The sequence below is a fragment of the Salmo trutta genome, chromosome 31 (genome assembly GCF_901001165.1).
Source record: "Salmo trutta chromosome 31, fSalTru1.1, whole genome shotgun sequence".
NCBI lineage: Eukaryota > Metazoa > Chordata > Actinopteri > Salmoniformes > Salmonidae > Salmo > Salmo trutta.
In genome coordinates, this window is record NC_042987.1 from 23,251,596 (window position 1) to 23,270,058 (window position 18,463).

General features: G+C 40.1%; 1 protein-coding gene across 9 annotated transcripts in view; it reads right to left on the reverse strand.

The window, feature by feature from the left end:
- The window catches only part of astn1 (astrotactin 1), a 266,863-nt gene that overhangs the window by 148,786 nt on the left and 99,614 nt on the right, over positions 1 to 18,463 (reverse strand). For all 9 annotated transcript variants that reach the window (XM_029725719.1, XM_029725716.1, XM_029725713.1 and 6 more), the window contains one exon: positions 7,870 to 8,020. In XM_029725719.1, the coding sequence (XP_029581579.1) occupies positions 7,870 to 8,020 (151 nt within the window). The remainder of the gene's footprint in view (positions 1 to 7,869; positions 8,021 to 18,463) is intronic.

The following is an 18,463-nucleotide window of genomic DNA, read 5'->3' on the forward strand; positions in this document are numbered from 1 at the left end:
GACAAAGATCGTACTTTTCGGAAAATGTCCTCTGGTCTGATGAAACAAAAATAGAACTGTTTGGCCATAATGACCATCGTTATGTTTGGAGGAAAAAGGGGGAGGCTTGCAAGCCGAAGAACACCATCCCAACCGTGACGCACAGGGGTGGCACCATCATGTTGTGGGGGTGCTTTGCTGCAGGAGGGTCTGGTGCACTTCACAAAATAGATGGCATCATGAGGATGGAAAATTAGGTGGATATTTTGAAGCAACATCTCAAGACATCAGTCAGGAAGTTAAAGCTTGGTCGCAAATGGGTCTTCCAAATGGGCAATGACCCCAAGCGTACTTCCAAAGTTCTGGCAAAATGGCTTAAGGACAACAAAGTCAAGGTATTGGAGTGGCCATCACAAAGCGCTGACCTCAATCCTAAGAAGATTTGTGGGCAGAACTGAAAAAGTGTGTGCGAGCAAGGAGGCCTACAAACCTGACTCAGTTATACCAGCTCTGTCAGGAGGAATGGGCTAAAATTCACCCAACGTATTGTGGGAAGCTTGTGGAAGGCTACCCGAAACATTTGACCCAAGTTAAACAATTTAAAGGCAATGCTACCAAATACTAATTGAGTGTATGTAAACTTCTGACCCACTGGGAATGTGATGAAAGAAATAAAAGCTGAAATAAATCATTCTCTCTACTATTATTTGGACATTTTATATTCTTAAAATAACGTGGTGATCCTAACTGACGTAAGACAGGGAATTTTTACTAGGATTAAATGTCAGGAATTGTGAAAAACCGAGTTTAAATATATTTGGCTACGGTGTATATAAACTTCCGATTTGAACTGTATGTGTTTCCTGACAAAATCCCTCTCTTTACAGTAGTTCATTATGACCCATCCCACCACTAACAACAAGGTCAGGTAAAGATACACTTATGTCATTACACCAAAGCCTTGTTTAAATTGGCTGGGTTGTTTTGCATATCCAATTCTAATCTGTTCTTTTTGCTAAAGTCTGAACATTCAAAATACATATACAAATTGACATTTCAAGCCACATTAAAAACCACCTTTATACGTGGTGACTTGTGTCTGAATTTTCAAATCTGATTTATTTTCCCTCAAATGGTTTATAGACTTTTATTTGGCATATATTGTTGCTTGCTAGCTATTCTGTTGATGGTTTAACAAGAACATTGGCAGCTAACTAGCTTTTTAAATGTTTACAAACAAATTAGTGAATGTGCTAGAAAACTAAACAGCTACCTAGCTAGCTAGTTGAGTGCTGTGGCTAGCCAAAAATGAATCATTTTGAAAGTTGGATCATCTTATACTTTGAGTCTTTAAAAGTGTTTATTACACTATGAATTTGAACATTCAAAGCAACTGGGAAACATCCAGTTGCTACATTTGCATTAGCTTGCTACATAACTTCTGAGTCATAGGAAGCACGAGCACAACCACCAATCAGCCTGAACCACTGTGCATGTCACCAAATCTGATTTGGTCATTTGTAATTTGCTATTTGGACAAACAATTTTTCAATCTGGATTTGAAAATCAAAAATGATTTGAGCATTAATGCCTGCAGTGTGAACAAGTCTCAAGAGGTCTGGCTGGTCCTCTTACGAATCAAATCAAATTGTATTAGTCACATGCACCGAATACAACAGATGTAGACCTTACAATGAAATGCTTACTTATGAGCCCCTAACCAACAATTCAGTAAAAAAAAAAAAATACAGATAAGAATAAGAAATAAAAGAAACAAGTAATTAAAGAGCAGCAGTAAAATAACAATTGCGAGACTATATACAGGGGGGTACCGGTATAGAGTCAATGTGCGGGGACACTGGTTAGTTGAGGTAATATTTACATGTAGGTTGAGTTATTAAAGTGACTATGCATAGATGATAACAACAGAGATTAGCAACGGTGTAAAAGCAGGGGGGCAATGCAAATATTCTGTGTAACCATTTGTTTAGGAGTCTTATAGCTTGGGGGTAAAAGCTGTTTAGAAGCCTCTTGGACCTAGGCTTGGCGCTCCGGTACCACTTGCCGTGAGGTAGCAGAGAGAACAGTCTATGACTAGGGTGGCTGGAGTCCTTGACAATTTTTAGGGCCTTCCTCTGACACCGCCTGGTTTAGAGGTCCTGGATCGCAGAAAGCTTTGCCCCAGTGATGTACTGGGCCGTTCGCACTACCCTCTGTAGTGCCTTGTGGTCAGAGGCCGAGCAGTTGCCATACCAGGCAGTGATGCAACCAGTCAGGATGCTCTCGATGGTGCAGCTTTAGAACCTTTTGGGGATCTGAGGACCCATGCTAAATCTTTTCAGTCTCCTGAGGGGGAATAGGTTTTGTCGTGCCCTCTTCACGACTGTCTTGGTGTGCTTGGACCATGTTAGTTTGTTGGTGATGTGGACACCAAGGAACTTGAAACTCTCAACCTGCTCCACTGCAGCCCTGTTGATGAGAATGGGGGCGTGCTCGATCCTCTTTTTCCTGTAGTCCACAATCATCTGTGGTTAAGTGGTTAACACTGGGTTAATGGCTAATGTAGCAATGGCCATTGGGGCATATGTCGTAACAGGAGTCCCTCGCCTCGTCCCTCCCTGGACACATTGCTATTGATTTTGTCGCTTGGCTACGGGCACTGTGAAAACTGATTTATCACATGTAATGTAAAGAGCATGGTACATTGAATCTCCTAACTCATCTGTAGCAGAGACTCTTTAAATCACTGGGCCTCTCTGCAATCGATGGCAATGGGTAAGTGTGGCAAAGGGAAGTCAGTGTAATTCATGTATTAATGGTCCTTGATGGCCCTTGCTTGTGAACCCCACGTCTCTCCTTATTGACTGCTGTAAGCCAAATTCTGTGTGTAAATGTACTTGGTGAATAAAGGGGATTCTGAATAACATGCAGAAATAGGAGAACTCAGGAGAATTTCCCCACTGCCAAGAGAATGATAGTCATTAAAGATGTGCTTGTTTGAGGATTTTCCATACAGTTATATTTCCATATGTAATGAACATGGTGGGAGACAGAGAGCTGGTTTCAAGCGCAGGGCGCAGCAAGTGTTTATTTGTAAAGGATCACAGGAGGAGGCAGGTAGCTGGGTCCAGGGGCAGGCAGCAGGTCACATACACAGGGGGTCCAAAAGGCAACAGTACAGGCAGGGAAAAGGCTAGTAACGTCGTCCGTGAGATCAGGCAATAGGTTGATAACAGGAAATCCGATAGGCTAAAATGGGGCCAGGGAATAGGCAAAAGGTGTCATTAGTGAGGCAGGCAAAAACTATCATACACGGGAAGATTAAATTACGGTGGGCAAAACAGCACTCCGACTAGAAGTGTGTCACAAAACAAACAATACCTCGCAATGATGGGGTGCAAAGAACGGAACTAAATAGTGTGTGATAATGACATACAGGTGAGTGGACAGGTGATCAGAATTCAGGTGATTGGGATCTGGAGAGTGAGCTGTGTTCAGGGGATCTATGTGTTTGAGCGTGTGAGCTGGAAAGTGGGATGGAAAGTGAGCTGCGTTCAGGGGATCTATGTGTTTGAGAGTGTGAGCTGGAAAGTGGGCTGAAGAGTGAGCTGCATTCAGGGGATCTATGTGTTAGAGAGTGTGAGCTGGAAAGTGGGCTGGAAAGTGAGCTGCGTTCAGGGGATCTACGTGTTTGAGAGTGTGAGTTGGAAGCAGACGTTACACCATACAGCTTTTTTGCATAGAGTTCTATTGAGAATTTAAAACTCAACAGTTTAGGAATTCACAATCCATAGGTCAAAGGTAGAATAAATCATATGCTTTGAAATGATTCAGATAAAGTGAAAAATGGCAAAGGTCCTCTAAAGATCCCTCCATGAGAGAAACAATTGATAAGGTCAACATACAGTATATTTCCTTTCATAGTAACGAAATATGTTTACACATTTTTTTTTAGTTGCTAGGTAGAATAACAAATGTAACACCACAAAATAAACAACATCCTTCATTGGCAGTTTAAGGAAATAAGACAATAAATTATAATAGTGTACCGGCTTGTGAAGCTTTTGTATTTAGGCTGAACTGGAAAAATCCTTGAACCACTGTACCTTTTAATCCCATTTCCTAATGGAGATAAATTCCTCCGGCTCCTTCCAGTTTATGGGAATCAGCCATGTGGTGTTGCCACATAGCAACAAATCCTTTCTAGAGAGTTGGATAAACTTTGCAATTTTCCAATACGCCAAATAGGCAGATTGGAGAAAGTGAACAATAGAGATTGAATAGGTCTACTTATTCAGCAAGCAGAGTTTCAGCAGGAAAGGGAAGATATAATCTGTTCCAAATGTCATGGTTGAGGTTATCAACGTATATCAGGTAGTCTTAAGAGTTGTAAAATTATCCAGAGTACAGTAATATAATAACCCCTTGGGAATATATATGTAAACTTAAAATTGTACAGTGATTGTATTGACATTCTATAACGCCCCTCCCAAACCATATATATCTTATCTTCATAAATCACCACTTGTTGGGGGGATTAGTGTAAAAAAATCTTCACCAACATCTCCCCTGGTGCTAGCCAGTCATATTTCAGAGGTAGCTTTGGGGATTACAGTGGTGCATTAACATGCTCTGCATCTGTCCACGGAAAGACTGCAGCAGATTTTTCCAAAAGCGGATGGACTACCTTAAATCCCCCTATCGATCCTTAGAGGAAAATATCAGTACTGGCAGGCTGCTGAGCACCTGCTACTCTATAGGAGTATGCTCATAGAATACCTTGGCCAAATATCGACTCAGCTCAGAACTGTTTAGTGTCCAAAATGGGATCCAAGTCAGAGCTGGTTGCAGCTGAATGTGGACTACGTCAGTAACAAAGTGCATTGGCCAGCATGGGAAACATGTTAAGGTGCTTGTTCTGAAGTTGTTTGACCGTGGACAGCTTAGACTTTGGCACAATTGAGCATTCTATTAATTGTAAGGTATATCTATATGTTTTTGAGGTATATCTATATATATTTTCGAAGGAGGAGTTCTCTGGGGGAAGGTATATGTGACTCCCAAACAGCACACCTCATTTTTTAAATGTAAATTTGACAAGTTCAGTTGTAGTACAGGCCAGTAGTACTGTAACTACGTGATGAAATGTCTTCACCAATGGAACATCAAATGAAAGAATAAATGTCTATATACCAATTACAAAGGCCAATTAAGACATTGGGGAATATTTCCACCCTGGTCATTCTCAGTGCAGGGAGTCTGTAAGTGTGTGATAACAGTCCTAATGTCTGCATCATGTAAATACTAAGGTCTCCTCTGTCGGTAGGTACACATCCCACACTGCAGGCCGACGCTTTGTTTGGACAGGGCCCAATTTGTTCTGTGTGGCAGGCAGGCTGGACAGACAGCCTCACATTTCCCCTGTTCTAGCAGGAGTAGACGAGAGCTAATGAATCGCATAATAATTAGGTGATTATTAGACATTACTTCCAAACGACTGCACTGTCTCTCCTCAGGAGTGCCATACATCAGCCAAGACAGAGTGGGTCAGGCAGCGTCGGCTCATGCTAGGAGAGATATTAAACATGACGAGACGAGACTGGCAGCATGGACTCAGACAAGGTGTTAATTGATTTGTGGATTCGGCCTCTGGGTCCCAGCCAGTTACCACTATGATTTGACGGATGAAAGCATCATCTATATACCTAGTCACAAGGTAATTACAAAACGCCAAGTAATATATGCAACAGATGGCACCATCCTGGATATCTTGCAGTAACAAGAGTGGACACTTAGTAGGAACTCGTAGGAAAAAAAATCTGTCAAAGGCAAAGATTGATTCCCTATTGCGGATCTAAGCTTGTAAATGTATGTTTATAAATGGGATGTCCATATTAAACCTTCATTACCATAAAACAAAATCCAGAGCTTCAGGTAGGTCTGGGTGATGCAGACAATAATCCAAATCACAATAATAGAAACGGTTATCTCCATAAAAGCATGAGGTATGCAAGGAAATGTTTAGAAATAAAGACCAACATGATGCATATCTATTAATATTCTTTCAGTATAATCAGTTGCTGAAAGTATCAGGGCTTTTGCTTCATGATAGCATTAAGGGAGAAAACAAATAGAAAATGAAAATATGATTCTAATTTGATGATTGAATGTGTTTTGCAGTTGCATAAACTAGGGGCACATGTCTAAGTATTTCATGAAGCTTTAGCATGTTAACAAATACCTTCTGAGACTGTTGTCTACTTCAGAGCTCGGTGGTAGAGCTGCTATCATTGACTAATTAATTAACAGGACCTCTTAATTCTGTTCTCATGTCCTCCGGATCTGACAAACTGTACAGTATATAGCTTTGTTTGTTGTCTGTGTTCTATGTCCTGTGTTTTGCATTATTTTTATTTTAAAAAACAATTATGTTCACCTTGGGTGTGAGAAATACACTTTACAAATTAAATAAATTATTAATATTTATTATTATCCTAATTTAATTTCATATAAGAATAATTTCCACAACATGACATAGATATATTTTGTGCCCTCTGATATTGCAATGCTCTTTCCTGTGTTTAAATGTCAAACCCTGCAATATATTTTGTAATAAATCAATACATTTAGTCATGACTTTTAGATACTGGAAACCATTGATACTATAGGTCACAGGTCATGTACATCTATTACAAGAAGTGCAATACCAGGGAGTCTGCACGCTGTTGGTTGTGAACTCTGTGACAGCTGTATGTAGGTAGGTCTGTCCACCAGCACAATTAGAGCAGAAGGAAAACGTTCTCAACGAGGGCAATACATTGTTTGCTAAATCTAATCGCTCGGCATTGAAATTACATTTACTTGAGCAGCAAGATTGTGACATTTACAAGCCTCAAAGAAACAAATGAGGTGATTTTCTACACACTTGTATCTGAATGAACAGCAAACCAAGTCAGGCCTTCTAACAAACAGGAATCTTAATTGCATTGGTGCAGAAAACAGATGTATTTTCAGATGATGCTGGGGACCCCAAAGCTGTGAAAGAACACTTACATTGATGTCCAAGTACGGCCTCTGTTCTCAAATTGCAATTGTTAACTATGACGGATACAATAATGAACGTTTGTTGTCGATTAAAATAGTGTCTGCTCATATATAATTAACATTCAAGTGTGAAATACAGTTCCTACACAAACATCTTGGTCAAAACCAGTTTAGACATTACATACAGCCCATTGCTGAGTCAGAGAATGGTCTTGATCTCAAACCAACGTTTTGAGACAGTCTTTTGATTACTAATGTTTTTTTGCCATGACAGTCATGTTTTGGAAAGTTCACTGCAGTAATGCAAATGTGATGTTTTATCAATCCAGTGCAGACATTTGAAACTGAAATGCATAGAAAATGTACCTTAGATCTGTCCTACTCATGCACCGAATAGATATTCTCTATCTCTCATTCTAATATCATGCATTGAGGGTGGGAGGGCATAATATTGAGGAAATGTAAATCAATAAATTATTATCATTTGAGGAAGATTTGATAGTTCCAAAAAGTTTATCTTCAAACCTGTTACAGAAAGATAATCAGATCAGAAATGCTGGAACATCTCTCATCTGATTAGAAATGCTGGATCACCTGAAACTCATGTCTTGAGCAAATAAATTGTCTTATAGATGGTTGACAGCCTGAGTTTTTCACATCTTTCACCAAAAATCTGTCGCGAAACACCAACAAACAATAGGAGTACAACTTTTTAGTAGGATAGAAACCATGGACAGATGGTGAATGAAATAGAACATGCCTGGTTCATTTCATGGCCGCTAAGCAAACAAAGAGAGGTAGTACTGTAAAGGGGGCCATCTCCAGGCAGTACAGTGATTCACTCACCACACATCCACTGGAATCAAGCTTGCGGTCAGAGACGCAGCGGAAGTTTCGGCTACAACCACCATTGTCCTTTGAGCAGTCGCGCACTGGGCCAAATGAGTCCAGCAAAACCTCCAGACTGTCAAACGATGAGGAGATCATCAGCTCTTCTCTGGCAAAATAAAACACAAACAAAAACATTATAATCTTCCCCCTCAGCAAAAAACAAAATCATCAGTCGCTAGCAATCAAATGTCCCTCTTTGGTTATTGTCTGTTGATTGAAAATGGGTTTGTTGTAGTCCTCATCACAAAACAATGCACCAAATGCATCTTTAATTTTGAAACTTTATGATGTGTTTCAGTCAGAGCAGCCAAAACTTGAATTTCAAAGCAACCCTGCTTTGCAAAGGGCCTAAGATGTGTTTGATGAAATGCATTGGGTTTACGGTACGGTTTACAGTGCTTTATTGCTATAACCTTGCTCCAAGCCATCTGTTTTGTCTCTATTATGTGAAATATTTCAAAGACTTGCAAGGTAAAATATTCCAGATCATCACATTGAAATATGAATAGAAAGGGTGGATGAAGAACAAAGCTTGGGCGTACATTCTTATTTTCAGGATGCTAAATCACCATGCCATTGAAGTGGAATATATATGATAAACTGAGTACTTTTATAATAACACTGCCATGAACCTTGCCTAGGGGAAAGAAAGAATAGCCTCTCTTGTTTTGTAGATAGTATTTATTTGCTCCCTCACCCACTCCCAGAATGCTTCCCCGGAGATTGCCTGAAATAAACATATTCGATATTTCAAGATCTTATCAAACTAGCCAATTTTCTTTTATAATTGACTGTGGGCATTGTCTTTATACATTTATGGAGAACTAACCCAACAGGTCACACAAATAGTGATGCATTAAAAAAAAATTATGACGCATTAATTTTTTTGTATTTAGTACGGAAAAGAACCTTTGTATTTACATGATTGAAATCATCCATCCTTGTCGTCATGTTGTTTAGCACTGATTCATGAGGAGGGTTACAGGTGAAGCTACATAGCATGTGTGATCTCTCCCACGGTTGCACAAATCCAACTCCGCATGTTTGATTGAATCCAGACCATACATTAGTGGTCTTCAATAGACACAATCAATGTACATTTGAATCTTAAAACTTTATATAGAAAGATGAGACCATTTACCCTAACCTCCAGCCACCCTAGTCATAGACTGTTCTCTCTGATACCGCACGGCAAGCGGTACCGGAGCACCAAGTCTAGGTCCAAGAGGCTTCTAAACAGCTTCTACCCCCAAGCCATAAGACTCCTGAACATCTAATCAAATGGCTACCCAGACCATTTGCATTGCCCCCCCCCCCTTACACAGCTGCTACTCTCTGTAATTATCTATGAATAGTCACTTTAATGACTATATCTACATGTACACATTACCTCAACTACCTCTACTAACCGGTGCCCCGCACATTGACTGTGTACCGGTAACCCCTGTATATAGTCTCGCTAATGTTATTTTACTGCTGCTCTTTAATTACTTGTTAATTTTATTTCTTATTCTTATTCATATTCATATTTTTTAAACTGCATTGTTGGTTAAGGGCTTGTAAGTAAGCATTTCACTGTGTTCGGCGCATGTGACAAATAACATTTGATTTGATTTGGATATCTATATGATTAACAAGAACATTTAAGCAATATGAAAGTCCACTCTGCTCATAATTCAGAAAAGACACAAAGAAGAGACATTCAGGCTATTAGCCGTTGAAAAATACAGGCTGGCTAATTACTTCTCTTTACCCTGTAATTTGCCTTATGTGAAATATTTCAAAGACTTGCAAGGTAAAATATTTCAGATCATCACATTGAAATATGAATAGAAAGGGTGGATGAAGAACAAAGCTTGGGCGTACATTCTTATTTTCAGAATGCTAAATCACCATGCCATGGAAGTGGAATATAAACTCAGAGATGTCCTCTCACTGTCAACTGCATTTATTTTCAGCAAACTTAACATGTGTAAATATTTGTATGATCATAACAAGACTCAACAACTGAGACATGAACTGAACAAGTTCCACAGACATGTGACTAACAGAAATGGAATAATGTGTCCCTGAAGAAAGGGGGGTCAAAATCAAAAGTAACAGTCAGTATCTGATGTGGCCACCAGCTGCATTAAGTACTACAGTGCATCTCCTCCTCATGGACTGCACCAGATTTGCCAGTTCTTGCTGTGAGATGTTACCCCACTCTTCCACGAAGGCACCTGCAAGTTCCCGGACATTTCTGGGGGGGGGTGGCCTTAGCACTCACCCTCCGATCCAACAGGTCCCAGACGTGATCCGGGCTCTTCGCTGGCCATGGCAGAATACTGACATTCCTGTCTTGCAAGAAATCACACACAGAGCGAGCAGTATGGCTGGTGGCATTGTCATGCTGGAGGGTCATGTCAGGATGAGCCTGCAGGAAGGGTACCACATGAGGGAGGAGGATCTTCCCTGTAACGCACAGCGTTGAGATTGCCTGCAATGACAACAAGCTCAGTCCGATGATGCTGTGACACACAGACCATGACGTACCCTCCACCTCCAAATCGATCCCACTCCAGAGTACAGGCCTCGGTGTAATGCTCATTCCTTCGACGATAAACGCGAATCCGACCATCACCCCTCGTGAGACAAAACCGCGACTCGTCAGTGAAGGGCACTTTTTGCCAGTCCTGTCTGGTCCAGCGAAGGTGGGTTTGTGCCCAAAGGCGACGTTGTTTCCGGTGATGTCGGTGAGGACCTGCCTTACAACAGGCCTACAAGCCCTCAGTCCAGCCTCTCTCAGCCTATTGCGGACTGTCTGAGCAGTGATGGAAGGATTGTGCGTTCCTGATGTAAGTCGGGCAGTTGTTGTTGCAATCCTGTACCTGTCCTGCAGGTGTGATGGTCGGATGTAAAGATCCTGTGCAGGTGTTGTTACACATGGTCTGCCATTGCGAGGATGATCAGCTGTCCGTCCTGTCTCCCTGTAGCGCTGTCTTAGGTGTCTTACAGTACGGACATTGCAATTTATTGCCCTGGCTACATCTGCAGTCCTCATGCCTCCTTGCACCATGCCTAAGGCACATTCACTCAGATGAGCAGGGACCCTGGGCCTTTCTTTTGGTGTTTTTCAGAGTCAGTAGAAAGACGTCTTTAGCCTGTTAGGGCTAGGGGGCAGTATTTACACGGCCGGATAAAAAACGTACCCGATTTAATCTGGTTACTACTCCTGCCCAGTAACTAGAATATGCATATAATTATTGGCTTTGGATAGAAAACACCCTAAAGTTTCTAAAACTGTTTGAATGGTGTCTGTGAGTATAACAGAACTCATATGGCAGGCAAAACCCTGAGAAGATTTCATGCAGGAAGTGGCCTGTCTGACAAGGTGTCGTTCTTCTTGTCTCTGTTTATTGAAGACTGAGGATCTTAGCTGTAACGTGACACTTCCTACGGCTCCCATAGGCTCTCAGAGCCCGGGAAAAAGCTGAACGATATCGAGGTAGCCTCTGGCTGAAACACATTATCGCCTTTGCCAAGTGGCCGATCAGAGGACAAAGGGCTTAGGCGCGTGCCCGAGTCGACCCAGTGATTTATTTTCTTTCGTCTGTTTACCTAATTGCAGATTCCCGGTCGGAATATTATCGCTTTTTTACGAGAAAAATGGCTTAAAAATTGATTTTAAACAGCGGTTGACATGCTTCGAAGTACGGTAATGAAATATTTAGAAATCTTTTGTCACGAAATGTGCCGTGCGCATGACCCTTATTTACCATTCGGATAGTGTCTTGAACGCACAAACAAAACGCCGCTGTTGGAACATAACTATGGATTATTTTGGACCAAACCAACATTTGTTATTGAAGTAGAAGTCCTGGGTGTGCATTCTGACGAAGAACAGGAAAGGTAATCAAACTTTTCTAATAGTAAATCGGAGTTTGGTGAAGGCTAAACTTGCTGGGTGTCTAAATAGCTAGCCCTGTGATGCCGGGCTATCTACTTAGAACATTGCAAAATGTGCTTTCACCGAAAAGCTATTTTAAAATCGGACATATCGAGTGCTTAGAGGAGTTCTGTATCTATAATTCTTAAAATAATTGTTATGCTTTTTGTGAACGTTTATCGTGAGTAATTTAGTAAATTGTTAGTAAATTCGCCGGAAGTTTGCGGGGGGTATGCTAGTTCTGAACGTCACATGCTAATGTAAAAAGCTGGTTTTTGATATAAATATGAACTTGATTGAACAAAACATGCATGTATTGTATATCATAATGTCCTAGGTGTGTCATCTGATGAAGATCATCAAAGGTTAGTGCTGCATTTAGCTGTCTTCTGGGTTTTTGTGACATTATATGCTAGCTTGAAAAATGGGTGTCTGATTATTTCTGGCTGGGTACTCTGCTGACATAATCTAATGTTTTGCTTTCGTTGTAAAGCCTTTTTGAAATCGGACAGTGTGGTTAGATTAACGAGAGTCTTGTCTTTAAAATGCTGTAAAATAGTAATATGTTTGAGAAATTGAAGTAATAGCATTTCTAAGGTATTTGAATATCGCGCCACAGGATTCAACTGGCTGTTACGTAGGTGGGACGAATTGGTGTCACCTGCCCTAGAGAGGTTAGTGTCCTAAGTTTTCATAACTGTCACCTTAATTGCCTACCGTCTGTAAGCTGTTACTGTAAGTGTCTTAACAACCGTTCCACAGATGCATGTTCATTAATTGTTTATGGTTCATTGAACAAGCATGGGAAACAGTGGTTAAACCCTTTACAATGAAGATCTGTGAAGTTATTTGGATTTTTACGAATTATCTTTGAAAGACAGGGTCCTGAAAAAGGGATGTTTCTTTTTTTGCTGAGTTTACATGATAAACTGAGTACTTTTATAATAACACTGCCATGAACCTTGCCTAGGGGAAAGAAAGAATAGCCTCTCTTGTTTTGTAGATAGTATTTATTTGCTCCCTCACCCACTCCCAGAATGCTTCCCCGGAGATTGCCTGAAAGAAACATATTTGATATTTCAAGATTTTATCAAACCAGCCAATTTTCTTTTATAATTGACTGTGGGCATTGTCTTTATACATTTATGGAGAACTAACCCAACAGGTCACACAGATAATGATGTATTTAAAAAAAATTGAGGGTTTAATTCTTATACTGAATTTCGGCTACCTTTATGATGTATTAATTTTTTTGTATTAAGTACACAAAATAATCTTTGTATTTACATGACAGAAATGTTATTCGTCACATGCTTCGTAAACAAAAGGTGTAGACTAACAGTGAAATGCTTACTTACAAGCCCTTCCCAACAATGCAGAGAGAAATAATATAGAAAAATAATAGTAAAGTAAAACACATAATAATAAAAGTAATAATACATACACAATGAGTAACTTGGCTATATACACGGGTCACCAGTACTGAGTGCTGGGGTAGAAGGTAATTGAGGTAGATATGTACATACATATGATATAACTCGGAATAAAGTGACAGATAATAAACATCATCAGCAGCAGCGTATGTGATGAGTCAAAAAAGTTAGTGCAAAAAGGGTCAATGGAGATAGTCCGGCTAGCTATTTGGTAAACTATTCAATAGACACTATCACTGTAGATTTTAACCTTAAAGCTTTCTATGTAGAAAGATGAGCCCATTTACCCTAACGTTCAATTATATATATGATTAAAAAGACCATTTAAGCAATAGGAAAGTTCTCTCTGCTCATAATTCAGAAAAGACACAAAGAAGAGACATCCATTCAGGCTATTAGCCATTGAAAAATACAGGCTGGCTAATTGCTTCTCTTTACCCTGTAATTTGCCTTGCATTATACTTTACTCTTTATAGGTGAGTCACAGTTAAAATGGAAGGAAATACTGTATGTTGTGAGGATTCTGATTCCAAGTCTGCAGATCACTCTACATGTATCTATGAATACTCTGAGCTCTACATGACTTAACTTACAAAACTTTCCTCCATCTCATTTCTGTTGCTATATAGGATAACAAGATAACAAGGAGTAGAAGCAAGTAACTAAATCTAACCCTCTAAATGGTTAATTAAATGGGGAGAGAAAGTTGAACGCTGACTCTTTGAAACACAACTTTAATGAAAAACGGTGCCCAATGCAGTCAAAATAAAAATGTTCCTGTGTTTTGTATCATATTGTATCATTATGGGGCAGCAGGTAGCCTAGTGGTTAGATCGTTGGGCCAGTAACCGAAGGTTGCTAGATCGAATCCCCGAGCTGACAAGGTACAAATCTGTTGTTCTGCCCCTGAACAAGGCAGTTAACCCACTGTTCCTAGGCCATCATTGTAAATAAGAACTTGTTCTTAACTGACATAAATTATGGTTTAAAAAAATATATATATATTGTACAACAGCTGATTAAACTAACACTGTAAAAGTGTGAAAAAAATGTGATCAGTGTTATTTCCTAATAGTTGCTGGTTGTAAATAAAATGTACCCAGGACCTTCTAATCAGCAGGATTTGCATGGGTTGAGGTAATATTTTATTTATTTCACCTTTATTTAACCAGGTAGGCAAGTTGAGAACAAGTTCTCATTTACAATTGTGACCTGGCCAAGATAAAGCAAGCAGTTTGACACATACAACAACACAGAGTTACACATGGAGTAAAACAAAAATACAGTCAATAATATAGTAGTAAAATAAGTCTATATACAAAGTGAGCAAATGAGGTGAGATAAGGGAGGTAAAGGCAAAAAAGGCCATGGTGGCGAAGTAAATACAATATAGCAAGTAAAACACTGGAATGGTAGATTTGCAGTGGAAGAAAGTGCAAAGTAGAAATAGAAATAATGGGGTGCAAAAGAGCAAAATAAATAAATACAGTAGGGGAAGAGGTAGTTGTTTGATTATAGATGGGCTATGTACAGGTGCAGTGATCGGTGAGCTGCTCTGACAGCTGGTGCTTAAAGCTAGTGAGGGAGATAAGTGTTTCCAGTTTTAGAGATTTTTGTAGTTCGTTCCAGTCATTGGCAGCAGAGAACTGGAAGGAGAGGCGGCCGAAGGAGGAATTGGTTTTGGGGGTGACCAGAGAGATATACCTGCTGGAGCGCGTGCTACAGGTGGGTGCTGCTATGGTGACCAGCGAGCTGAGATAAGGGGGAACTTTACCTAGCAGGGTCTTGTAGACGACCTGGAGCCAGTGGGATTGGCGACGAGTATGAAGCGAGGGCCAGCCAACGAGAGCGTACAGGTCGCAGTGGTGGGTAGTATATTGGGCTTTGATGACAAAACGGATGGCACTGTGATAGACTGCATCCAATTTATTGAGTAGGGTATTGGAGGCTATTTTGTAAATGACATCGCCGAAGTCGAGGATCGATAGGATGGTCAGTTTTACGAGGGTATGTTTGGCAGCATGAGTGAAAGGTGCTTTGTTGCGAAATAGGAAGCCAATTCTAGATTTAACTTTGGATTGGAGATGTTTGTAACGCCCTGGCCACAGAGAGGGGTTTTTGTTCTTTATTTTGGTTAGGCCAGGGTGTTACATTGGGTGGGCGTTCTATGTGCATTTTTCTATGTTGGTTTGTTTCATTGATTTTGGCCGTGTGGCTTCCAATCAGGCACAGCTGTAGAGTGTTGTTGCTGATTGGGAGTCACACATAAGTGCCTGTTTTTCCGTTGGGGTTTTGTGGGTAATTGTTTCTGTTTAGCGTTTTGCACCTGACAGGACTGTTTGGCTGTCGGTTTTCTTGTTTTGTTTTGTATAGTGTTCTTTCTGTTATTAAATTCAATGATGAACACTAACTCCGCTGCGCCTTGGTCTACTCTCTCTCCCGACAGCCGTTACAATGTTTGATGTGAGTCTGGAAGGAGAGTTTACAGTCTAACCAGACACCTACTGTAGGTATTTGTAGTTGTCCACATATTCTAAGTCAGAACCGTCCAGAGTAGTGATGATGGACGGGCGGGCAGATGTAGGCAGCAATCGGTTGAAGAGCATGCATTTAGTTATAGACCAATAACAAAGAGGGTTCACAACCTATCTTCCAAATAACAGCTACTTTTCTGTTTCCCCTCCACAGTCAGACCACTCAGACCACCACTCCCAAATATCTTTTGGCAAAAAAGCTAATTTTGTTTCTTTTTGACAATTTTAATGGAAAACTGTTACAGTAAGGTACTCCATTGTGACCCAGAAATTATTTGAGATTGATATAAAAATGGCTGCAGTTCAGTTTAAAGATCTTTTGTCAACTCTTTTGTCATTTTTATGAAGTCAATGAATTAAGGCACAGCCACTTTTAGATCAGAGCCTTTTCTTCCTTGTGTTGCTGCCAGAGAGTAAGACGTGGTGACAAATGATTTTCAAACAAGGCCTCAGAGGGAGCACGCAGCACCAAAGCCGAGTAAATGAACAGCATCTAAAGGTGGTAGGTAGCTGTGGCGTATGCTACTGCCCTGGGGGGACGCAACGTGAGCGTTCATCACGTCATCAATCACAGGACGTAGTTATTTACTCAGTTTTCAAGAAAGCTGCCAAATGATAAATAGAATATAAAAACCCAGGAAACAAGTAGGGTGTAATGGGATACTGTATAATATGGGAGAATAGTTCACATTATTGCAGAAAAAAGAGAGATGTGCACTAGGACAAAGAGAACTGTGGTAGTCTATTGCTGAGAAAGCAAGACTTAAAGGGATACTTCAGGATTTTGGCAATGAGTCCCTTTATCTACTTCCCCAGAATCAGATGAACTGGTGGATAGCATTTTTTTGTCTCTGTCCAGTATGAAGGAAGCTAGAGGTAGTTTCGCAAGCTATGGCTCGATACCCATAGACTTACAGCCACAACTACCTCTAACTTCCTTCATAATGGACACAAAGACATAAAAATAGTATCCACAAGTTCATCTGACTGATAAAGGGCCTCATTGCCAAAATGCTGAAGCATCCCTTTAATGAAACCCATTATCAAAATGATTTTCATTGTTTGTGGTATTACATGAGCAGTAATATGTTTTTGTTGTAGCCAGTCACTTGTCTTTGGCCTGTTGCTAAAAAGTGAAGCCGTTGTGGGCTACATCATTACTATTCTGAGTTCAGCTGAGAAACTATTTTAGTGCTTCACAGAGAATAATCCAAATGTAAAAGCCAAATTAATCAGAGGAAAATCTGACCTTTTGTTAATAGTATTCAAGCTTCCAGTAACAAGGCATCCTCCAACTAATATGGAGCACGGTTTTCATGATCACCCATTCAAATATTCAGGATAAAATAGATTTGTATACCTACTCCATAATAATCCACCCCATGTTTTCTCTTGTAAGGTTGGCTCCCAATTTACCATTGCATTTGGTACAGTGCCTCTAATGATGCTCCAACGCTGGACAGAGTCGTTGTGACTGCAACTAACTGAATGACGATTTGTGACATCCAGTTAACATGGATCATCATCATCATCTCCGTTCAATATCAGCTGAAAGGGATGATGGATCTTGCTACTACTATTCAACTTTGACTCAGTAACCTAACATACTGAGAATGATATGTTAAAATCAAAGTGAGTTCCTCAAAGTCTGCTAGTTTAGTCTTGGATGTGCTGACATGATTTTGAAATTGTGTTGTTAATGAATAATAAGATATGGATATTTCATTGATAAAATCAGGAGCATGCATATCTTTACTTTTCCCCCAAAAAATATAAAGACTATCTATGTCAAATCATACTCAGGTGATCATATAACGATTCATCTTTAAAAAGAAAAATCTTTAAACTGAAATTGACAAGATAAATATAGAGACTAACTCAAAAGAACATAACAGGACAGGACATGTCATCACAGGACTAAAACATTTACACGATGACTGAAAGGGAGGACATTTCATTGGATTAATCCGTAAAATGTGAATACAGTGCAATTGGAAAGTATTCAGAACCCTTGACTTTTTCCACATTTGTTACATTGCAGCATTATTCTAAAATAGATTAAATAAAACATTGTTCTAATAAATCTACAATTTTTGCAAATACATACAAAAATTAAAAACAGAAATACCTTATTTCCATAAGTATTCAGACCCTTTGCTATGACACTAGAAATTGAGCTCAGGTGCATCTTGTTTCCATTGATCATCCTTGAGATGTTTCTACAACTTGATTGGAGGTCACCTGTGGTAAAATCAATTGATTGGACATGATTTGGAAAGGCTCACACCTGTTTACAGCTGTCCACAGTTGACAGTGCATGTCAGAGCTAAAACCAAGCCATGAGGTCGAAGGAATTGTCCGTAGAGCTCTGAGACAGGATTGTGTCAAGGCACAGACCTGGGGAAGGGTATCAAAAAAACGTCTTCAGCATTGAAGATCCCCAAGAATTCAGTGGCCTCCATCAGTCTTAAATGAAAGAAGAAGTTTGGAACCACCAAGATTCTTCATAGATCTGACCGCCCGGCCAAACTGAGAAATCGGGGAAGAAGGGCCTTGGTCAGGGAGGTGACCAAGAACCCGATGGTTACTCTAACAGAGCTCCAGAGTTCCTCTGTGGAGATGGGAGAACGTTCCAGAAGTACAACCATCTTTGC